At 35.1% G+C, this 26,053-nt stretch overlaps 1 protein-coding gene across 1 annotated transcript in view; it reads right to left on the bottom strand.

Annotated features, from left to right (window-relative positions):
• LOC145660797 (putative fatty acyl-CoA reductase CG5065) overlaps nucleotides 1-26,053 on the bottom strand; it is a 98,088-nt gene that overhangs the window by 51,028 nt on the left and 21,007 nt on the right. Inside the window, exon 2 of the mRNA XM_081726207.1 lies at nucleotides 12,660-12,908. Coding sequence (XP_081582333.1) covers nucleotides 12,660-12,908 — 249 coding nt within the window. The remainder of the gene's footprint in view (nucleotides 1-12,659; nucleotides 12,909-26,053) is intronic.

Below are 26,053 nucleotides of genomic sequence, written 5' to 3'. Positions count from 1 at the left end.
CACACGAAATAGTGTTCTAAGTACACGAACGTAAATTTATTTATATTCTTTCCCTCGTTAGCTCTGAGGTGATTAAGGTTTGGCATATGGTGGTACATTTCCAAAATATTGTATATTTAGGGTATTGAGTTTTGTGTTTTTCGATACCCACAAGTGAAAAAATCACAAAATCAAACACTTGAAGAGTGCAGTCATTTGTTAAGTTTAGTCCGTGTAGACTGATTTCTCTTATATTGCTTCACTCACAGTAACAGAATATTGTGTTTATTACTCGTCATGATATATCACAAGTAATCAAAGGATACGGTGAATCAATAGTAGAGCTCTCACCTCTAGTGTATGGGATCCCTGGTTCGAACCCACGTCAATGAACAACATCGTGTCTGTGGGATTTCTCGCAATTCTTGTTTCCTCCCACATGGCCATTCCACCGAATCTTTTATAATCATTCACTCTCACTAATCAACCATCCCCCTTTGCCTACAGAACATATTTGTGGAACATAATAGTAGAAAATTCGTTCTATTTTATTCAATAATAAGTCAATTGTACCTAATTTGTTATCATTACTGTGTTACCATATCTGTTGATATGTTGGTTTAAATGTTACCTCTGAGTTCAAAACATTTCAGTCGATCTGTAAATGTTCACATTGACTAATATAAACAATTTACGAGTATATACCATGAGCTAGAGAAAACGACAGTAAGCGCGAAGATATTATGGTGAAATATGCTAATGTAAAAAGGAGTTCCATAATAGCCTGTGAATTCTCAGAAAACTTTTGGAAATGATTATCATCATAAGTATTTATGTCCACGTAGTAAAGAATTTAGGTTATTTTTATTTGGAGAAATGCTTTCTCATGTGTTAATTTCCTCGGGCCTCCCCCTGAACGCATAACTATCGAATCCACGACGAACTTGCATACACGAAATTAGAATCGTACTATCAAATCACTTTGATTTTATATTTGCTGTAGATTTTTCCTAAAGAATGAATAAAATTCGTTTCGTAAGGTCGGTCGGTGATCCCAAACATGGAAACATTAATTAGTTTATTACCTCAGGCTACAAACAATGTGAGTAATATTGCAACTTACTACAATACAACTTTGTTCTAATATACTCAAGTATATTCAAATAAATGGTAATAAATAAACAGACAAATAGCTTTATTTTCAGAGAACCCTTAAATCCTGTTTCTTTTCTTGTTCTGTGTGTAATTAGCAACATCGTACACATTTGAAAAACATGCATTGTATCTTTCGCTATGTAGTTTTGCTAGTTAGTGGCACAGACATTTCCCCCTGTACCGACAAACATGGTGGTCATGGTTTAGGCGCACGAATTCAATTGTAATTCAATCGTAAATTTCGACTAAATAGAATCATCCCATGAGTAAATGAAAATGTTCTTCGTAATCAGCAAGTTGGAAAGTTTTTTTGAGAGCAATAAAAAAAATCAGTGGAAATGTCCCTTATCGCTAAAAGATATAATGAAAAGCACTACTAGCTTTTATGCCACAGAAGCACACTTACGTGCATTATATATATATATATATATATATATATATATATATATATATATATATATATATATATATATATATTGTTTGTATCATAATTGGAAAGAACAATCCATTGAAGTTTAACTGTATTTTCTATGAGTACATTGCTGTTTCCTGATAATACCACTCTGTCTGGATTCCGCATTCTTTAGTGTACTGCCGGTTTCGATGATAGAAAACTGCTGAATTGAACCTACGAAGAGACTTCTGAATAAAATCCAGACTACAGTACGGCAAATGATTATTCTTGTTAGAACCTTTGTCAATAGGAAGGGAATAAATTCGTGTGAAGAAAGTATAAATTTGAATTAATCAATTTAATTCCATCAAATGTTAGTTTATCAGAACACGCCCAAATTCTTACTACTCTCGCATAAGTCTTATTACGATCCCAAATAAGTTTAATGGAGACCTCGCGCACACACACAAACACACACACGTACACACACACACACACACACACACACACACACACATTTTTATATATATAAACAAACTGCAGCTGAAAATTTACATTATCACCAAGTAAGCCACGTATCGGCCTAAGCTGTTACTAATATTTGCAAGTTTTCCTTTCCTCCCGAAATGTCTTTAATTCTATTGGTGTATATTTCAGGGTCCACGATCACGCAACCTAATCATCACTTGAGACATTGGGGTTGAAACCGCTTGCGATGATAGTCTTAAGACGGTATGAACACACGTTTTGGGTCGCTTTCTGCGTCCAGGTTTTCTGAGATGCAGATATGCAAAGACCTTTGTCAAAAACACAATGAAACGAAGAAATTGTAATAATGAATTTGCTGATATACTTTAAAACGGACTCATTGCGAGGATACAGACTTGCAATATTTCACTATCTTACCAATTTGTGTTTGATAAAAAGTATGTATGGACGTTCCAAGCAAATATATATCATATGTTAGTTTTCATATGCTCCATATGAGAAGATCTCTTAGATTTCCTAGTGAATTTCTAGAATTCACAAAAGGGTCCAATTTTAAGACTTTTAATGACTTTTCTTCTTTACTCTTTTAAGAAAAAGTATTTCGTGAAATAAACATAAAGGGCCTGAATAAAGATGTGCACGTGGTATGTCAAATTTAAAAATTAACTAATTTCTCAGACGAAGAATGTACCAAATTATGTGAATTGTAACAATCGCTATGTCCATCAAGAAGCCTTTCTCCAAAGAAGATACTGCAGTCATTCAAGAAAGAACTTGATCACAATGTTGACGTTTTAAATTTTATCAAATCTCACTTACTTCTTGAAAGCCAAATATTCTCAAAATTAAATGCAAAAGTAGTAATTGCCCCACTTGGTCTCACTTTGGACTTTGACCCCGACCTTTGTGACGTCATAGGTCAAAGGTCAATGACCTTGGCCCGGGGTCAATGACCTAGGGGTACCTAGCACCACCCCCTCTAAATTTTGGCAGGGGTACCTTGGCCCACCCCCTAAATTTTGGCAGGGGTGCCTAGGACCACCCCCCTTAAATTTTGGAAATTGCCAAATTTAAAAATTGGGTATGGTAGCCTAGGACCATAGTATGTACCTCTATCAGTATTGGGTGTCTATGTCGTTCCCTTTTATGGGTAAAAAAATGCCAAAAATTTAAATTTCGGGGGTTTTTGACCTAATTTATCCCCTTTGATGAGGTGTTATTACCCTATATAGTTATATGGGCGTATACAGGGGTCCATTACCTTTCATAAGACATGGGTATATTAATGCACCCCTTGAAAAATTTGGGAGGGGTACGTTGCCCCACCCCTTAAATTTTGGAAATTGACCAATTTTAACATTGGGTATTATAGTACCGGACCCTAATATGTATCATGATAAATTTGGGTGGTCCACCTCGTTCCCTTCTAGGGGTACAAAATTGCCAAATATATAAACGTAAGCAATACGTTATACCACGTGTTTGGTTTTTGACCTAATTTATCCCCTTTGATGAGGTGTTATTACCCTATATAGTTATATGGGCGTATACAGGGGTCCATTACCTTTCATAAGACATGGGTATATTAATGCACCCCTTGAAAAATTTGGGAAGGGTACCTTGGCCCACCCCTTAAATTTTGGAAATTGACCAATTTCAACATTGGGTATTATAGTACAGGCCCCTAATATGTATTATAATAAATTTGGGTGGTCCACCTCATTTCCTTCTAGGGGTACAAAATTGCCAAAAATATAAACGTAAGCAATACGTTATACCACGTGTTTGGTTTTTGGCTCAATTTATCCCCTTTGATGAGGTGTTATTACCTTATATGGTTATATGGTCATGTATAGGGGTCCATTCCCTTTCATAAGATATGGGTATATTTGTGCACCCCTTGAAAAATTTGGGAGGGGAACCTTGGCCCACCCCTTAAATTTTGGAAATTGACCAATTTAAACATTTGGTATTATAGTACTGCACCCTAACATGTATTATGATAAATTTGGGTGGTCCACCTTGTTCCCTTCTAGGGGTACAAATTTGCCAAAATATAAACGTAAGCAATACGTTGTACCACGTGTTTGGTATTTTGGCCCAATTTATTTCCTTGGATGAAGTCCTATTACCTTATATGGTTATGTATAGGGGTCTATTCCCTATCATAAGACATAGGTACATTTGTGCACCCCGGGAGGGGTACCTTGGCCCACCCCTTAAATTTTGGAAATTGATCATTTTATATATTTGGTATTATAGTACTGGACCCTAACATGTATTATGATAAATTTGGGTGGTCCACCTCGTTTCCTTCTAGGGGTACAAAATTGCCAAAATATAAACGTAAGCAATACGTTATACCATGTGTTTGATTTTTGGTCGATTTTATCCCCTTTGATGAGGTGTTATTATCCTATTTAGTTATATGGTCATGTATAGGGGTCCATTACCTTTCATAAGACATGGGTATATTTGTGCACTCCTTTAAAAATTTGGGAAGGGTACTTTGGCCCACCCCTTAAATTTTGGAAATTGCCCAATTTAAACATTTGGTATTATAGTACAAGACCCTAATATGTATTATGATAAATTTGGGTGGTTCACCTCGTTCCCTTTTAGGGTACAAAATTGCCAAAAATATAAACGTAAGCATTACGTTGTACCACGTGTTTGGTTTTTGACCTAATTTATTCCTTTGGATGAGGTCCTATTACCTTATATGGTAATGTATAGGTGTTCATTCCCTATCATAAGACATAGGTACATTGATGCACCCGGGAGGGGATTCGGTATCATAGTACATGACTCAACATGTATCATGATAAATTTGGGTGGTCCACATCGTTCTCTTTTAGGGGTACAAAATTGCTAAAATATAAACATAAGCAATATGTTGTACCATGTGTTTGGTTTTTGGCCCAATTTCTTCCCTTTGATGAGGTTTTATTACCTTATATGGTCATGTATATAGGTTCATTTCATATCATAAGACATGAGTACATTGATGCATCCTTTAAAAATTTGGGAGGGGTATCTTGGCTCATCCACTCGGTTTTAGAAATTGTTTAATATAAGCATTTGGTATCATAGTACAGGTCTCCAATATGCACCACTATAAATTTGGATGGTCCACATCGTTCCCTTTTCATAGGTAAAGAACTACCAAAAATCAAATTTCGGAGGTTATTGACCCCAATTTAGCATGTTATATGGTTTATTACCTTTATATGTTTATGTTCCCTTTTAAATTTGGGAATTATCAAATAACAAAATTCGGTAAACGTTTTTTAGGGCCCATTGTAGATGTTGATGTTCCTCTTATGGCCAAATATTCAAAATTTAAATGTTATTGACCGGCTTTATTATTGAATAAGTACAGGATTTATTACTTTTTTCATAAGACACAGGTGTATTTGTGTACCAATCTTAAATTTTGGAAGGGATACATTTCTTATTGTCGTATCAATAATTGGTAATTGGATAGTATCTCATTCATTGGTTAAATCATTATGATCACGTGATCGGTTATTGACCTATGATGGGATTAGGAGTTCAGGACATTGGTACATTGAAACTTTGTAGGATAATTTGATAATGCGTCATTGGTTTTGATTATTCCCGCCAAATATAAACGTAAGCAAGACGTTGTACCACGTGATTGTCCTTGATGAGGTAGTGTACAGGGATTCATTTCCTTTGTTGTGGTACTTCTTAAGTTTGAGTACACACACACTTCTAGAAAACAGTTGGTTCTACTCAGGTAAACAATTGACGGACATTATTGACATTATTGAACATATAATGATATGATTAACTCTAAGACTTAGGTATATCAAGAGAAGTATTCTTTAAATTTGGGAATGGTGATAAACAGAATTTTAACATAAGGTGCGAAATTTGAAACAATACATTGAACTTTAGTCACAGCTCATAGTCTAAGATCATTGGTGGTGATTGATTTGAAATCTGATAGCTAACCTTATTGAATCTTATGACTCATAGACGAAAGGCAATACATGCTACAACACTGGCAAAGTTATTGTTAATGCAATTTGATTGGTTGATCACTATCTGTCGTGCAATCTGATTGGTTGATCACTATCTTTCGTGCAATCTGATTGGTTGATGATTTTCAAATCTTTGCTGTATTCAGTTTTAAGTTTTGTTTAACATTTAAAAATCTTGGTTTCGTTCAACATTTTGCACTCACTGATAAATATGATCAAAACCGTTTATTTGTTAATCGAATAGTTAAAAACCGGATAAAGTTTGACGGTTAACCGTGAAACGTAAAATTTTTTTAGTTTGAATTTTTTTGCTTGAAAATTTTGTTTAAAATTTTCGTTTGAAATTTTTGTTTGAAATTTTTTCTCGTTTGAAATTTTTTGTTTGAAAATTTTTGTTCGAAAATTTTGTTTAAAATTTTTTGTTTAAAATTTTTCGTTTCCAAATTTTTTGTTTGAATTTTTTGTTTCAAAATTTTTTCGTTTGAAATTTTTTGTTTGAATTTTTTTTCGTTTCAAAATTTTGTTTCAAAGATTTTTTGTTCTAAATTTTTGTTTCAAAGTTTGAGTTGACATTTTTAAAAGTTTGTGCACTCATTAGTAAAGAACCGGAACTGTTTAGAACAAAAACCTTTGACAACATTGTGGTGCAATAGTACACGTCAGAACCTGGGGTTGTACTTGAAATGAAAAAACACAATTCATTGAAATGGATCATTTTATTACACTCCACATACATCCATACCAGATAGTGGTTCTGGATATTGTCGATACAATGTATTTTGAACTTCTTGCACTAGTTTGTCTTTAGCATATAATTTTAATTCCAGTTGAAGTCTTTTAAGGTCTATTGCGATATCAATTGGTGGAAACTCAATGTCCATTTGATCACAAATAAACTGTTTATCAATACAGGTATGCACCCACGAACGATGTTGACAACCATCACAATATCTAGATACATGTTGTACAATATGCATAACACATTTTTCAAAATAGTACTTTTTCAGGAATATACTAGTTTTGTTGCACACTTCCACTGCATGTTTAACACACTGAAATACGCTGATGAATTTGTTCCATTCAGTTTGTGTTAGATACACCATGTTGCGAGGGACATGGAATGTACTCTTTTTACGTAACAGCACCATCTTCTCTTCGAGGACTGTACGCAGCACCACTTCATGATTTGAGCCTAATGATTTGACTATGGTCACATTTAGCTCATCATGAAAATAATCGTTCATTTGGTCGATTCGTGAACATAATATTTGCCATTCTTCACAGGTCAGTTGTACACCAAATTGTTCTGCTTTGCCCAATCGAATCACAGGTTCAAATGTTCTAGCACTGATACCAATCATCACATGTTTTGTTTGAAATATATTTATTGGATAATAGCTTGCGAAGATGAACTCTTTATCGTTAGAAGTACACATCTTTCCTCCTGAAAAGCACTTGCTCAAATGATTTCACGGTATTGGTTGATTTATCGAACTACGACTGACGTCATTGGAAAGGAATGTGCTGACATTTGAATTCATGATTTCATCACAGTTACTGACGTCATGCCGAGCAACCACATTCATACAACTATGTCTGATGTGTTGATGTTTGAATTCATGATTTCATCACAATTGCTGACGAATCCGGCTGTGTACTAAATTCAAATTGATGACTTCGACCCAAGAGTCTTTTATAGCATAAAGATACAGATCCAGTATTTAAGAAACGCAGCAGTTCTTCTTGTTTTGATGCTTCCATGGGTAAATATCTTGCTGGTAAAATTATATTCTTATCATTTTCAAGCTTCACTACGATTCTTAATCCAAACTCTGTAGGGATCATTTGGCTAGCTAAGATTCTATAAGGTACATTCTGTTGTAAATCAGTAATCTTGGTAAATGATTTCATCACATCACGTGTGTTTAGAAACTGCAGACAAGTAGCCATGATGATGTTATCATGAATACTAACTCGAACGATACTTATATATGATGCAAAACTGATGACGTTGCATTATCATGTTCTGACGTGTACTATTGCACCACAATGTTGTCAAAGGTTTTTGTTCTAAACAGTTCCGGTTCTTTAATAATGAGTGCACAAACTTTTAAAAATGTCAACTCAAACTTTGAAACAAAAATTTAGAACAAAAAATCTTTGAAACAAAATTTTGAAACGAAAAAAAATTCAAACAAAAAATTTCAAACGAAAAAATTTTGAAACAAAAAATTCAAACAAAAAATTTGGAAACGAAAAATTTTAAACAAAAAATTTTAAACAAAATTTTCGAACAAAAATTTTCAAACAAAAAATTTCAAACGAGAAAAAATTTCAAACAAAAATTTCAAACGAAAATTTTAAACAAAATTTTCAAGCAAAAAAAAATTCAAACTAAAAAAATTTTACGTTTCACGGTTAACCGTCAAACTTTATCCGGTTTTTAACTATTCGATTAACAAATAAACGGTTTTGATCATATTTATCAGTGAGTGCAAAATGTTGAACGAAACCAAGATTTTTAAATGTTAAACAAAACTTAAAACTGAATACAGCAAAGATTTGAAAATCATCAACCAATCAGATTGCACGAAAGATAGTGATCAACCAATCAGATTGCACGACAGATAGTGATCAACCAATCAAATTGCATTAACAATAACTTTGCCAGTGTTGTAGCATGTATTGCCTTTCGTCTATGAGTCATAAGATTCAATAAGGTTAGCTATCAGATTTCAAATCAATCACCACCAATGATCTTAGACTATGAGCTGTGACTAAAGTTCAATGTATTGTTTCAAATTTCGCACCTTATGTTAAAATTCTGTTTATCACCATTCCCAAATTTAAAGAATACTTCTCTTGATATACCTAAGTCTTAGAGTTAATCATATCATTATATGTTCAATAATGTCAATAATGTCCGTCAATTGTTTACCTGAGTAGAACCAACTGTTTTCTAGAAGTGTGTGTGTACTCAAACTTAAGAAGTACCACAACAAAGGAAATGAATCCCTGTACACTACCTCATCAAGGACAATCACGTGGTACAACGTCTTGCTTACGTTTATATTTGGCGGGAATAATCAAAACCAATGACGCATTATCAAATTATCCTACAAAGTTTCAATGTACCAATGTCCTGAACTCCTAATCCCATCATAGGTCAATAACCGATCACGTGATCATAATGATTTAACCAATGAATGAGATACTATCCAATTACCAATTATTGATACGACAATAAGAAATGTATCCCTTCCAAAATTTAAGATTGGTACACAAATACACCTGTGTCTTATGAAAAAAGTAATAAATCCTGTACTTATTCAATAATAAAGCCGGTCAATAACATTTAAATTTTGAATATTTGGCCATAAGAGGAACATCAACATCTACAATGGGCCCTAAAAAACGTTTACCGAATTTTGTTATTTGATAATTCCCAAATTTAAAAGGGAACATAAACATATAAAGGTAATAAACCATATAACATGCTAAATTGGGGTCAATAACCTCCGAAATTTGATTTTTGGTAGTTCTTTACCTATGAAAAGGGAACGATGTGGACCATCCAAATTTATAGTGGTGCATATTGGAGACCTGTACTATGATACCAAATGCTTATATTAAACAATTTCTAAAACCGAGTGGATGAGCCAAGATACCCCTCCCAAATTTTTAAAGGATGCATCAATGTACTCATGTCTTATGATATGAAATGAACCTATATACATGACCATATAAGGTAATAAAACCTCATCAAAGGGAAGAAATTGGGCCAAAAACCAAACACATGGTACAACATATTGCTTATGTTTATATTTTAGCAATTTTGTACCCCTAAAAGAGAACGATGTGGACCACCCAAATTTATCATGATACATGTTGAGTCATGTACTATGATACCGAATCCCCTCCCGGGTGCATCAATGTACCTATGTCTTATGATAGGGAATGAACACCTATACATTACCATATAAGGTAATAGGACCTCATCCAAAGGAATAAATTAGGTCAAAAACCAAACACGTGGTACAACGTAATGCTTACGTTTATATTTTTGGCAATTTTGTACCCTAAAAGGGAACGAGGTGAACCACCCAAATTTATCATAATACATATTAGGGTCTTGTACTATAATACCAAATGTTTAAATTGGGCAATTTCCAAAATTTAAGGGGTGGGCCAAAGTACCCTTCCCAAATTTTTAAAGGAGTGCACAAATATACCCATGTCTTATGAAAGGTAATGGACCCCTATACATGACCATATAACTAAATAGGATAATAACACCTCATCAAAGGGGATAAAATCGACCAAAAATCAAACACATGGTATAACGTATTGCTTACGTTTATATTTTGGCAATTTTGTACCCCTAGAAGGAAACGAGGTGGACCACCCAAATTTATCATAATACATGTTAGGGTCCAGTACTATAATACCAAATATATAAAATGATCAATTTCCAAAATTTAAGGGGTGGGCCAAGGTACCCCTCCCGGGGTGCACAAATGTACCTATGTCTTATGATAGGGAATAGACCCCTATACATAACCATATAAGGTAATAGGACTTCATCCAAGGAAATAAATTGGGCCAAAATACCAAACACGTGGTACAACGTATTGCTTACGTTTATATTTTGGCAAATTTGTACCCCTAGAAGGGAACAAGGTGGACCACCCAAATTTATCATAATACATGTTAGGGTGCAGTACTATAATATCAAATGTTTAAATTGGTCAATTTCCAAAATTTAAGGGGTGGGCCAAGGTTCCCCTCCCAAATTTTTCAAGGGGTGCACAAATATACCCATATCTTATGAAAGGGAATGGACCCCTATACATGACCATATAACCATATAAGGTAATAACACCTCATCAAAGGGGATAAATTGAGCCAAAAACCAAACACGTGGTATAACGTATTGCTTACGTTTATATTTTTGGCAATTTTGTACCCCTAGAAGGAAATGAGGTGGACCACCCAAATTTATTATAATACATATTAGGGGCCTGTACTATAATACCCAATGTTGAAATTGGTCAATTTCCAAAATTTAAGGGGTGGGCCAAGGTACCCTTCCCAAATTTTTCAAGGGGTGCATTAATATACCCATGTCTTATGAAAGGTAATGGACCCCTGTATACGCCCATATAACTATATAGGGTAATAACACCTCATCAAAGGGGATAAATTAGGTCAAAAACCAAACACGTGGTATAACGTATTGCTTACGTTTATATATTTGGCAATTTTGTACCCCTAGAAGGGAACGAGGTGGACCACCCAAATTTATCATGATACATATTAGGGTCCGGTACTATAATACCCAATGTTAAAATTGGTCAATTTCCAAAATTTAAGGGGTGGGGCAACGTACCCCTCCCAAATTTTTCAAGGGGTGCATTAATATACCCATGTCTTATGAAAGGTAATGGACCCCTGTATACGCCCATATAACTATATAGGGTAATAACACCTCATCAAAGGGGATAAATTAGGTCAAAAACCCCCGAAATTTAAATTTTTGGCATTTTTTTACCCATAAAAGGGAACGACATAGACACCCAATACTGATAGAGGTACATACTATGGTCCTAGGCTACCATACCCAATTTTTAAATTTGGCAATTTCCAAAATTTAAGGGGGGTGGTCCTAGGCACCCCTGCCAAAATTTAGGGGGTGGGCCAAGGTACCCCTGCCAAAATTTAGAGGGGGTGGTCCTAGGTACCCCTAGGTCATTGACCCCGGGCCAAGGTCATTGACCTTTGACCTATGACGTCACAAAGGTCGGGGTCAAAGTCCAAAGTGAGACCAAGTGGGGCAATTACTACTGCAAACAACTAGAAACAGACATACACACTCTTGAATGCAGCATTATATTGACAATCCACAGGCAATATTTTGCAGTGATTCTTCGAATTAAGTGATATGCTATGACATTTTTCAGTGATAACTTTCCATACAATTCGTTGAATAACTTTCTTCATTGTACCCTGTATTTGTCAGCCTACTTAGTACATAATTGTGAATGCTTGAACGCAGTCAGTATATATTCAAGATATTTTTGACGTTGGATAGAGGCTTAAGGCAGCAATTGTAAAAATGTGACTGTGAGCAATTCTAACTAAAAGCGATTACTCAGCACCTTCCCAAAACTGAATCATTTCTGGATCTACTGGCAAAGGATTTCTACAAGAAGTTTAACATATTATCATTGAGTACCTGACTCTTACAGGGTCTAATTTCAAAGATTTCAACATCCTTTCAGGCTTGTGCAAGGTTGTCATGTGCAGTTTTCGAGAAAATCGGAAGAAACACGAACTTTTGTGTCGCTAGTAAGTATGTCGTTTCTTGGGTGTTGTATTGCTGGTGGAAGAAATAGTTATTGATTCACATGGTATACAGCATAATGCACAGTTATTTCACATATTGAAATGTATTTACTTACAGTATTACACAAACGTTTTACGCACATGCTACTGCAATGTTCTCTGTAATTATCTAATCATTGATTAAAGTATAAACACTGAGTACAAAGATCCAACTATTTAAACATCAACTTTATTCATCAGAAAACTCAACATTTCTTCGAAACTTGTAAAATGTTCAATTTACTTACAACAAGTTGAGTCATTTCCTTTGCTATATCAAGTAGGTTTTTGGTTCCAGAGATGTTAGTTGCCAAAAGCGACCGCGGGTCTTTTATAAAGGATACCACCGCTGCCGAATGAAACACTACTGAAACACTCTCCACTAACAATTTGCGACTTTCAGAATCCAATCCTAATCCTGGAGAGGCAAAATCTCCCTTGATGGCAATCACCTTTTGAAATATTTCAGGTTTGGTTTCTTTCAGATGAGTGAAAAGCTGTTTCAAAGTAAAATGAATAAACAAGATATAAATAATATAAATAAATATCAGGAATAATAAATACATAAATTTCATTAAGTGCAAAATTAAAATAATAATTAATTACTTTTGAACTTTCTGCTGCGGATAGAAATGAGAAACTTTTCGAAAAATTAATTGGACCATAATATTATTGAATTATTAATAATTTGTAAATGATGTCGACTTATAACGATCGTGGTGTTGTGCTTTGTCGAGTGGTCAAGTTAATGGTCCATCAGCCTCATGACTTGGATAAACGTCGAGAGTCCGTAGCCTCTTTTAATTATTAGCATGATGAGGAAAAAGAAACATTTGAGTAAGTAGCAGATTTTTAGTGATACACGTTTACCTTGGAATTTTAAATCGTGATATTAATGTTTAATTTTTTTTTATTGATTCCGGAATATATTAAATAAATAATTTTATATATATACGCACATCTAAGAATACATAGATTATCTGTAGCTATCATATTTGTTCCAATATAAAATCGGACAAATAAACAATATCATTCGGGTCTTTAACGATTTTGAATAACAAAGTAAAATCTGTAGATAATGTTGCTACCACTCCCAAATTTACCGGTATTAGCCATGACTTCCAACAATGTATATTTATCCAAACTGGATTCAAAACATTCTTCATGAACATAGTCAAAGTGGTTGTCAGCCTCCTCGAAAATGTCTCCTTCCGTCTTATTGTGTGTTTAAATTATATTCAAGTCGATTTTTGTTCAGATAATCTTGTTATCTTTTCCACTCGTTAATAAACGTATATACTCTCAATTTTACGTCAACTTTATCCCTTTTCGGCACCCGCCTTTTTAGGCTAGTTTTTTAGACTTTCACTGAAGCAGCTACTGCATCGTCACTATTTATCCCAGAATCATGGTTTATACCTCATTCTCTTCAGAATGGAGCTGGCTTTCAAATGGTACCACTTGCATGCTCATTGCGTATACCAGGAGCGGGAAAAATGATGTCAAAAGGAAAATTTAGGAGGGAAAATTTCCCCCCTCGCATTTTGGGCCCCTCTGGAGCGGCCCTGTTTGAACGTAGCCATTTAAAAAATCGGATAAATAGTACTTGACATACTGAATGTGTGCGCCAAATTTGAAGTTTCTATCTTGAGTACTAAGGCCGGGAGAAATTTTATCAGGAATTCCCACCATGCCCCAAATTACCGTAAAACACCATGATCTCAGGTAAAAAATTTCCTGAGACATCCCTAATTACCCTAGGATCATGTTTTTCCAATCATTCTCTTCAGCTTAGAACTGCCTTTCAGGCGGTATGACTCACGTGTCTCCATCATGTATCTAAAGCGGGAAAATCCCGAAAAAAGGGAATTTTTGGGTCTAAATATCCTTTTTTCAAATTTTAGCCCCTCTGGACCCCCTGTTTTAACGCAGAGATCTGAAAAAATCTGATAAATACTACTAAGTGGGCTGAATGTTTATGCACAATTCCAATTTTCCAGGTGCAAAAGTAAGCCCGCCAAAAAAATATATACCGACAATGTCCCATATTCCCGTATACAGAGGAAAATTTTTAAACATTCCCTGAGACATCCCTAATTACCCTAGGATCATGGTTTGCACATCATTCTCTTCAGAATAGAACTGCCTGTCACTTGTCCCCATCATGTATCTAAGGCTAGAAAATTCTGTGAAAGGGATTTTTTGGTAAAAATTTCCCTTTTTCAACGTTTAGCCCCTCTGTACCCCCCTGTTTTAACACAGAAGTACGAAAAAAATCTGATAAATACTCCTTGGCGGACTGAATGTTTGTGCACAACTTGAATCTTCTACGTAGAAAAATAAGCCCGCAAAAAATAATACCGAAAATGTCCAAAATTCCCCTATAAAGAAGTATATTTCAAGTATATTGCCAAAATTTCCTGACACGTCCCTAATTACCCTAGGGTCATGTGTCGCACATCATTCTCTTGAGAATAGAACTGCCTTTCCGGCGGTACCATTCACTTGTCTCCATCATGTATCTAAGACGGAAAAATCGCGAAGAAAGGGATTTTTGGTAAAAATATCCCTTTTTCAAAATTTGCCCTTCTGGATCCCCCCCTGTTTTAACGCAGAAATCTGAAAAAATCTGGTAAATACTACTCGGTGGACTGAATGTTTGTGCAAAATTTAAATCTTCTACGTGCAAAAATAAGCCCGCCAAAAAATAATGAACATAGAACGGCCCCGCAATATTAAAAGAAAATATATATTTTAGAATTATGACGTCATCACCTCCTATCTCTCGACGCAGGAAGGTGTGAAACCATACGTAAGGTCTTCTACAACGCCTCTGGATTTGAAAAACAAAAAAAAACGGATGAAAAAGCTCAAATAGGAAGTTATAACGCAATGTACCGTGAAACACCCCGTATTTTATACAGATTGTACCATGGGATCCCCAAAGTGTTAAGACACCTAATTAGTTGAACGTTTAAGATGTAATTGATTGAGTTACTTATACCGTAAAAATTTTAAAAACAGAACACTTTTTTTTTTTTTTTTTTTTTTTGAAACAACGAGTAATAATTCAATTTCAAATGTGTGAGTATTGAGGATTTCAAGCGATATTTCAGCCAACTTGACTTTATGTGTATATCGGATACTCCAGGAATAAGCCGAGGAAGAAAAAAGTTTATCTTATTACTGTATTGTGCTTTCTCCCATGTACCAAATAGAATCACTTGTCATGACTCAGGAAAACCACCTAGAATCCAGCATTCACCTCATCTTCTTAATAATTATCCGTGCACTAAACTATAAAAAAGCGTGGAGAGGCCAATCTATTCAATCGGGTCCTCAATTAGCGAGGATATCAATAACTGGCCTCTCCAAGCTATTTTATAGTTTAGTGCACGGATAATTACTAGATATCCGTGCACTAATTTGGTGTCATATTTAATGTCTTGAACATGCTGCAGTTTTGTCTTTTGCGAACACGACGAGAAATGGAAGACGACGCGATTAATAGTTCTTAACTGTAGAATTAGTTCTTCAGAATGTTCGTTGCACGTAAATTTGTTAGTAATAGTTTCATCAATATCCATCTTTAATGTGAATAGAATCTTTCGTTCCATTAAAGGATAGTTGATAAGAGTCCTTCCTCTGTCATTTCTCGTGTCGGAATAGTGCACCAATTTTAGTGAAGTTTTGGCACATGTCGGTTTTTCGTAGATTATCACAGGGTGCGCCACTATATATTATGTCACTTGACGTAAACAAACATAGCGCCATCAGTTTTTCGTCACCACGTGGCCTAGACAGTAACGAACATAACACTGTCAAGCGGTAACAAGCACAAAAACTTTAAAGGAGAACAGTAAAGCTCACATATATTACACTTTGGTGGGCGAAATAAATTTGAAGGTGGGAAGCAGCTCAATTACAATCTAAGGCTTTGGTCGGAAACGCGGAGATTGGACATATTTATGATAATTACTGAAATTGTTCGCAGGATGGCTACACTGAATAAGTCTACTAGCAGATTTCTTATATGTGTTGAGGACCTCTATACAAGATAAAGGTTTATCTGCGACACTGCTCAGAAAGGCCTAATTATGGAGATGGAGCAAATTTAATGCAATTAGTGGAATTGATAATACGGTGGGTTACATTAAATTGTTACCACTAATTACCTTAAATTGAAATGAAAATGAAATGAAATGAAATTTTGAGTTTTACGTCCCACGCTTATGCCGGTTAGGCTAAAGAAGACGGTGATAATGAGTAATGAATGAAAATGATGGAATGAAGAAAGTGGGAGGAAACGGGAGAACCCCGAGAAACCCCACGCACATGGTGTTTGTCCACCACAAAGTTCACTTGGCGGGAGCAGGGTTTGAACCCGAGACCCCTAGCACCAGAGGTGAACGCTCTACCACTGAGCCACCGCTGCCCCAACCTTAAATTGAACCCACCTCTGTTATTAGCTTGGAACTAAAGTCCAATATAAGCTATTTTCTTGTATCGAGAACCTGAAAACTATGTGAAATTCCACTGCTTACTTCCTTGACTTCATATTGTATAAGTAAAATTCCAAATGTTCAAGTATTAATGGATAGATAAGAATGAAGCATTATCTGGAAATGACTCGATTTGAATACAATCTAAATATGAAATCACGATTTGAAATTGCTGGAGAAACACCTATAATTAGAAATGTAGTACCTATTTAAACGTTTGATCAGATTTTTATGTGATATAGGTAACATAATTTATTACATAAAAAACAAGTATTGCACAATCATGTTCAAGAAACCTACCGCAGAGAAGGCCTAAACTTAAACTAAGATAACAGCATGACAATTTATTTATATACTATGATTTACATCGTTTTGTGCTCTTTATGATTGCCATAAGCATCACCATTTACTATCCCATCAGTGTGAACAGAGACTGACCATTTTTAAGTTTGAAGTGGAAAAAAGTGGATGTTCTACTGTTTTTTTAAAATATTACTCAGCTACTGCTAAGCCTGCTTTGCCCTGTCCTCGATATTCTTGTGTTCGTGTCACACTCCAGTCCAGTAGACATTCAAAAGTGCAAGGAAGATTTGAATAAGTTACCGTTGTTCGGTTCATGGCTCATGATTCATGGTTTTTCTACCGGTAGGGGCACTAAAATTTTCTAGTGTCTAGACATCGGGAAAGCTAAATGAATAGCGAAGTAGCAAAAGTCCGTCGACAAAGCAGCAAATAAAGTCACTTCCGAGTCGATGAGACTGATCATGTATGTTTTAGTTTTATGGGCTTTAGTACCAGGAAATTTATTATTTCTCTGTATGTCTGTGTTTCAATCGCGTGTAACTAAACAAAGCTGAAAAGATCAACATTTCTTTATTATCTATCTCATCATCAATTTGTCTCCCCTCTGTGGAAATGGTAATTGCAATTGTGCATGTAATTAATAGAGAACGGATTTTAAGGTACAGCACCTTTTCTAAAAATATAGTTGTTATAACAACCAAAGTTGAAAATATGTATTTCCGGGCATAAAACGAAACTGAATTGAATCCACTTTGTTGCACCTTTTTCGTGAATGCTGCACTTTTTTTTTAGTTAGATTAATAAAATTTTCCTTTTTGTTACTTCTTTTAGCCTTCCGCACTTTATTGTCCCTTTCCTCTTTTTTTTTAAAAAAAAATGGACAGAACAATGTGTTTTATTTTCAATCTAGTTTACACATACCATTCCATAAATTTAGTCGCAGTATAGATGGATTTGCTAGAGATAAATTTGAACTGAATTTGCGAAACAATTCGAATATAAAAACCTTTGCAACGTCAACTGAACTTCCTGCCCGTGTGCTTACAAAATGTGTACCATTGGTTTCCGTTGATGCCGATCGAAGTTTCTCCGCAGACTAGGATCTCCTGAGCTCCAAACGATAGAAACTAACATTTGGAAACAGAAATGTTGTGCATAATCAAGTATAACCAGTTACTGAAGACCCAGTAGGATGTGACGGTTTCTCAAGCCACAATATTGCTAAATTGAACTTTTCTTTTTTAAAATACGGAGTTGGTTTAAACCACAATTTTATTACAAGAATGTTGAATGTTGTACAAGTTTGGGATTAAATAAAACAATTTTGCAATTTATGTCCAATGTTTAAAGCCAAGACTTTAACAATATTTGTTGGTGTAATGAATAAAGAATGTTCATGTAACTGTATACTATCCTATTAGCACTTTTTTGCACCATTTGAATGATTTTTCAGCCCCTTTTATTCCCTTTTTCCTGCGACATTTTTGCACCTTAAAATCCACCCTTTAGTAATTAATTATCTTGCACAGATTTGTGTGTTTTCAGTGTTGCATCAAATACTCAGACAAGGATAACGAACTTGATGTTTCAAACATCAACAGTGCCTCTGATTGTGAATAACTTTATTCTTATTAAGCTATTTTTGCTGTTTCTTTCATAATTAAGCATCTTGATAAATTGATAACTTGATAAACAGTAAAATAACTTGATTAACAACTATAGCATATCAAGCAGTAGCGTCTCAATTTACTCATAACTATTTTAGTGGCATTCGCATTCAGCATACGAGTATTTAATAGTGATTATACTTTGCCCACCCATCGATTTCCTGAATGCAGTCTGTACCTGGAAGTTCTCACAATTTTCGAAAGTAAGGAACCATGATCGTCACTGCGTAATGTCCTATTTACGCCAACCTATAAATAGCAATTTATTTTTAACAATTTAGTCTTGAAATTATAAAGAGCAATCAAGAAGGATGTTATTACGTAAGGAATACATTTAATTATAATAATTATAGTATAAGTAAATATACGCTCAAAATATCAAACTGAAAATCAAAAACAAACAATTATTTACTTACAATTACGTGAATTTCTGCTCAAGTCCTCTTTCTTTGCGTAGAAACCTCTGGATTACTGCTTTAGAAACAGTAATAGGGGCCCGAAACCGTAAGTCTTGAGGATGACCCACTAATGACAAAGTAAATGAAAATAAGGGAAATAAAAAGGCAGAATGGAAAACCGTTCTGTAGCTTAACGTCCAGACTTTTTTTTTTATCAACTGACACTTCCAACAACTTGGATCGAGAAAAAAAAATGATGTTTCTTTTCACCGTACTCCTTACACGTATTTTAGGAAGAACTCGATTGCACCATTAACTTTTGAATTGAATGATATGCTTAGCAATAAAAAAACGTGCGTAAATCATACTCCCTCTCCCCCGCAAAACATGTTTTCCGTATTGCTATAAAATATCTACATCCACAAATATATCTACAGATTTGGCCACGCTTGAGAGAAGCAGAAAACTCAAGACGTTGATTTCCTAACCAACGCCCTAGATCACACAAGCACGAGGTGAGGAACACGAAGCGGGTGCACAATAGGAGTCTTCTAAAGAAGTGAAAATTCAGCCAAAGCGTTGCCAACGACTTACTCGCAGAGTTGCCTCCTCAAAACATGACGGAGACCGCACAGCACTTCTCTGTTCTTTTACACTTCAACACATGATTCTGTCTCGTTGAAAATAAAAAATCCCAAGTTCTGACGATCCGTTTAATTAAATTAAAATACTCTTTTCTTCATTTTCCGTTGGGCGTTAACACACGACTTGCACACCCAGAGAAGACGCTACTGATATCAAGTTATTTTGTACGTAAGTATACATACATTACAGTATTGTCTTTTCTACATAAGGTATTTCGTTGGCCGTTTGTCAACCTTTCTTTTATAATCTACATATATCATATATTGAAAACATAAAAAAAATGTGTCAATTGTTATAATTGTAAATAAATAGTTTATTTGTTTTAGATTTCACCCATTTACATTGTGATACGATAATGTTGAAGAGGGTGTTTTTATATATATTCAAAAACCAAAACTTCCTTCATGTCTACCTTAAAGTATCAAAATTCTTATTATAACTTTTCTTTATTACTTTTTATCAGTATTTACAAGATCTGCTATTGATCGAAAATACAGGGTGTTTCAATATGAATATCTGGGTTTTAACGCTTTGCAGTGTTTATTATAATTAACTTACAATTATAAACAATACATCAGATGAAAGAGCTACTCAAATAGTTTTGTACGTGCTCATGCCATGCACTGTTCGAAAACGCCAGTAGCAAAAATAGCGACAAGGAAGCAAAAAGCTTTTGGTGTTTTACGTTTTGCAAATACTGAATCTGAAAGTGAAACTGTGTGAAGAATTTTAAGGAGATGCTTACATCTGCTTAATTATCGTTTGTAGTTGCTACAAGTTTTACAGATTAAAGTTTACATGCGAACTTTGCAAATTAAACGTTGCTGCATGACGATGATGATTTTCTGGATCGTATCGTCTTCAGTGATGAATCGACATTTCACCTAAGTGGCGATGTGAATACTCATAATGTTCGCCTTCTGAGAGTCAGAATATCCTCACGAGATGGTACGTTTACAACGAGATTCCCCTAAATCGAATGTTTTTTGGGCCATATCCCGGCGGAAAGTTCATGGACCTTTCTCGCCTATCCACTCGATGTATGCAGTGCGACGAATGGTGCTGACATTTAACACTTGTAGGAAAAACTATTTGAAGTGCTCTTACAGTTTATGTACTATTTAGAATTGTATGTTAAAGGAGATAAATAGCACAAAGCATTAGAACCCAGTTATTTATTTTGGAACACCCTGTAGTTCATACTCTTTCTTCCTGGGAATGATTAAAGTACTCCGATGGAGATAATGATTGATTTGTAAGGGACATGATTGACAATTTTCATTTTTCAAGTGTTTTTCTACTTTTCCTTTCTGAATAAACAAAGATCTAGTGTAATCTTCAAAGCATTCTCAAGCGCTTCATTCGGGGGAAGGGACGGTAAGGAAGACTGGAATATTTGTTGGATAATTATCTAAATATAAGAAGGCTTTTTATTCATTGCGGGGTGCAGGGAAATGCGTTATACTGACAATAAAGAAGAGAAAATCACTAATTAAACCTAGCCATCACTTGATTTAACGAAGAACATAACAAAAATGAGGGAAGTAATGATCCATGGGATAATGGGTACCGGTGATGGTTAGTACGTAATTATTGTAATGATTATTGCGTTCTAATGATACCATACAGTAATATCTTACGAACCATAATTTTGGAAGAATCCGGGAAATTTCGAGAAGCTCCTCAGAAAAATATATTTTTAGCAATCTGGGCGCCTTATCCTAACACCAAATGTCCCCAAGCATTAATGCATGTTTCTTATTATATTTTTGATTATCTTCATTGTAGATTCATGGTTTGTACGTCACTCTCTTTAGAATAATGGAAAGCTTTGATCGATACTCCATGCATGTGTAACGATCCATAAATTCGAAAGATTTTTTTAAATCTTAAAATGTTTCCTTTAAAATGTATATTTTAATTAGACACTTCTATTAGGACCCCAGTGTCAGGTACAGTGGGAGACACTTCTGGATGGTACAGCCATATGGAGATTTACGTCAAGAGTGCTCCACCAGTTGAGTCCAAAGTATTTGCTGGAAGTATTGCAACCGAATTAACTTTAAAAGAAGGCGGGTGGCATAATCGCCAGGCAATGAAAATTCCCGCACACTTGGGTGAAATTCCCACTACCGTCTACAGCATCATTTCTCCAAAATGGGACGAATCTACTTCTTATGGCAAACATATTACTGGATATTTGTTCTATTTGTGGAGATAAGTTGAAACAAACAATTGAAGTCCAATCCTGTTGCTGTTGGAATGAACTCTCTTTAAGTCGTTTGATCTGAAATGACTTTACAGAACCTAAATAAATATTCTGTCACTTCAGGGGAGGAGGGCAAAATCTCCCCTTCTACTGTATGAAAACATATACTTTCAATCAAATGCTTAGCGAGAGTGAACCCATTGGTATAGCTCTTTTATGATTTGAAATCTTGCTCCCAAGCCATTTTTTGTCATAACTGACAACATAGGAGAACGGGAGATGCAAATATGATGAAGGAGAAATACACTCACATGTGCAAATTCAGAATTGGAGACAAAATGATCGGATAGCATCCATATTTTGTCGAAAATTTTGATTTTGTAAGTAGACATGTAAAAGCTCACCCGAACTTGAGAGCATCCCATTACCAATTGTTGAATTAAAGTGGAGAACTCAGTTGAGAGCATCAGATGATTACGGAGGGAGAGAAACATCTTAAGATATGGGGAACGAACAATGGAAAAAATACCAACTTGCCTCGACCGGACTCGAACCCTAAAGCCCATGATTACGAAATCACGCCTTTGCTCACTCATCCACGGAGCCACACAGAGTCTTGCGGTCATACGTCAGGAAAAGCGTTCGTTACGACCAGTGATTTATTTGTAGGGGGAAGCTAGGGAAATTCCCCGTCTCTAGTTTTTCTTTCCTTGGCACTAACTTAATTACTGTTGTCCCACCCTGAGAAGAATATTTTCCACCAGTCGAGAAAATTTCCTAACAATTTGCATACATTTTAAGCAACACAAAACATTTATTCATCGCTGTTCTGCATAATTATACTTACACAAAGGAATTATTTTCAATTCTATGAATTCCCGTACCAAGTAAACAGAAGTACTGAGTTTGAAATTCTATATCTCGCGAATAGTTTTGCAGAAAATACCTAAGCTAAATTTTCTATTGGGAACAGGGAGAAGCACACACGCGGAGCTTAGGAAGCAGATTGCGCCCATAAGATTGGTTTTGGTCAGTAAGGGACATAAATTTACATTCAAATGGCAAAATCACACGTTTAATTATGCTATAATTTTACTTTTAAGAACTTCAAATGCGTAGAACGAAGGCATTCTTTTTTGCTTGGAGGAATAAAATTATGGCTGAAGGTACTACACATTCCTTGCTACCGTATCACGATTTAATTAAATGTTTTAAAAGTTTTTAAAGCTGAATCCCTAACCAAATTGATAACTGCATGATCTATCTCTTTGCAGTTCACTTAAAACACTATAGAATTATCGTAAAACTTAATAAAAGGAAAAAAAGTTCTTTCACAGCCTGAAGCTTACGATTATTACCATATACTTATAGCGTAGGTGATTCGTGTATCTTCTTTCGTAGCTCATTGGATCCGTTTAGAATTCCTATTCCCGCGACCCGTGTTCGAATCTTCGCGTCGCTGTTTTTTATTTTTATTTTATTATTGATCAGATAGGACTCCAGTAGAAAGAAACATATGGTTACAGTTCAAGGTGTGATTCGATATTCTGCAAGTATTTATTTATATTTTTCTTGTCAAGCGAAAAATTGAAGTAGAATTTTACATGCGTAAAACTTCTAAATTTGACTGTTAATAAGAACTATGAATAAGATTACAGCTCAAAATAAATTGAATTCTCTTCAATTGTTGTCCATAATTAGCTATGGTCAAGGAAATGGATTTAAGCTGTTTTGTGTGTGATCAGCACATTGACTTCGATCATCCCTATTTTTTGGAACTAAATATCACTAATTTTGTTTTTTTCGTTTATATATAAAATTCTCATCCTTTAGTCCTTAACAAAACAGATATTATTGTTCAAACTGTCACTATGGGATTACATTTCATTATATAAAAAAAATTAAACTAACTATATATATATATATATATATATATATATATATATATATATATATATATATATATATATATATATATATATATATATATATATATATATATATAGGGGAAACCATATAGTCGTTGGCACTCTGACAATTATTGGCACTTTCCTTAGTTTTTTCTCTTCACTAAGGAAAAATGAATACGTGTTGGTAAAAATTTCCTGCAACTGGGAGCTCTAATCTTCTCTGCCCGCGTTCCCTTTGTTTGTTTTGCCGGGAACCTTTCAGTTGGAGGCAAACTCTAGTCGACAGTGGAAGATATTTGGATTTTTCAATTTTGCAGGTAATTCTTATACTTTTTGTTAAGGATATCTATCAGCTTAAGAGAAATGTAATTAGTTTGGTATTGTTTAAAATATTTTAATATTTTTTGCACGAGAGGAATTGGGTCTACTAATCATTCCAATGGTACATTTTCAACCGATTTGTTTGTCCTTCGAGTGAATGCATGGGGTGTAAATAACTGTACGAATGAAAATATAAAATGTCAGTCATTGGCACTAGAGTGCCAATCACTGTCTCTGATGCTGAAGAATAAAATAGCTTGAAAACTGTCCGATAATGCTTTCCATCTCCACATCTATTCTTGGTCAAAATTTTGGTTTCCTACTCTAATAGGTAACAGTTATTGGCACAGTGCCAAGAACTGTATAAATGACCATCCAATGACTGTAGGGATTTGCAGCAGAATAGGTTCTGGTAATGAAATATGTCTAATATGCCTATTGAAATTATTTGTTCATGTAGTCTAGTCCAGGGGCGGACTGGCAAAGTTTGGCCCACCCCGCTGAGTTACATAGTTAGCCCACCATCAAAATTTATTATAATAGTTTGAACGTTGAGTTACAGCAAGAAAATATTTTTCAAAACTCAGCTAGTCGGCCATGAAGTGCGCGTGGTCAGACACAAGAATAGTTATTAACAATGGCGAGCTAGCCTAAGTCAATGTGAATAACGGTGTAAAGAAACTCCGGTAAAGAAAAGTCTGCTGTGAGATTCAAAACGTTAGTCCCAAACGTCTGGACGGTTATGGACATTGTTGGTGTTAGCAACATGGGCATTTAGTTTCTACTTTTTTTTAAATGGTAGGGCCTAGATCAATGTCAAACTTAAATTATTTCATATAAAATTAATTACAAAACGTTTTCTTATTGTTGCAGAAATAGGCACACAATGCCAAAGATTGGAAGAAAAAGATATTCACTATAACAGAGAAGTGCTTCCCTTGAAGCAATATCAAAAGGTGTAGGAATAAAGACAGCATCGAAGCAGTATGGCGTTCCTCGGTCTACATTACAAATCCATCTGAGAAATCAAGATGTGAAATCATCTTCCGGACCACGACCCATTTTAGAATAGGAAGAACCATTGTTGGTGGAATTTTTAATAAAATGTGCTGAAAAGAGTTTCCCCAGAAAGAAACAGGATATTCTTAAAAGTGTTGCGGAAAGAACGTGCGAATCTGTTACAAGTGCGAGTGCTTGTGTAACAGAAAACGACATAAGATCATGGTTTCATAATATACAGAAGTATTTTGAAGCCAATAACCTTACAGATGTTCTGCAGGATGCAACACGTGTTTACAATGGTGATGATACTAAATTTTAGCTTTGCCCGAAAACTGGAAAGGTGTTAGCGTAAAAAAGAACTAAGTAACGTGTACGATGTAGACACGCGAAAATGCAAAGGAGTCTTTAACAGTTATGTTTACTTTCAGTGCTGCAGGTGACGTAACACCCCCAATGATAATTTTCCCTTATGTTCGTGTGCCTAATGATGTGGCTCTATCTGTGCCTACAGGATAGGGTATCGGTCGCAGTGAGAAGGGGTGGATGAAAGCCGAAGTATTTTATGGATAGATAGGTAATGTGTTGTATCCGTAATTAAAATCGAAAAATGTCAAGTTCCCGATTATATATTTTGTGGACGGTCATAAAACTCATCTTACTTACCAACTTAGCGAAATTTGCTGCA

The sequence above is a fragment of the Thermobia domestica genome, chromosome 9 (genome assembly GCF_964235325.1).
Source record: "Thermobia domestica chromosome 9, izTheDome1.hap1.1, whole genome shotgun sequence".
In the NCBI taxonomy this organism is placed as follows: domain Eukaryota; kingdom Metazoa; phylum Arthropoda; class Insecta; order Zygentoma; family Lepismatidae; genus Thermobia; species Thermobia domestica.
Note: the sequence above shows the minus strand (reverse complement) of the source record. Positions and strands in the feature narration are given on the sequence as shown.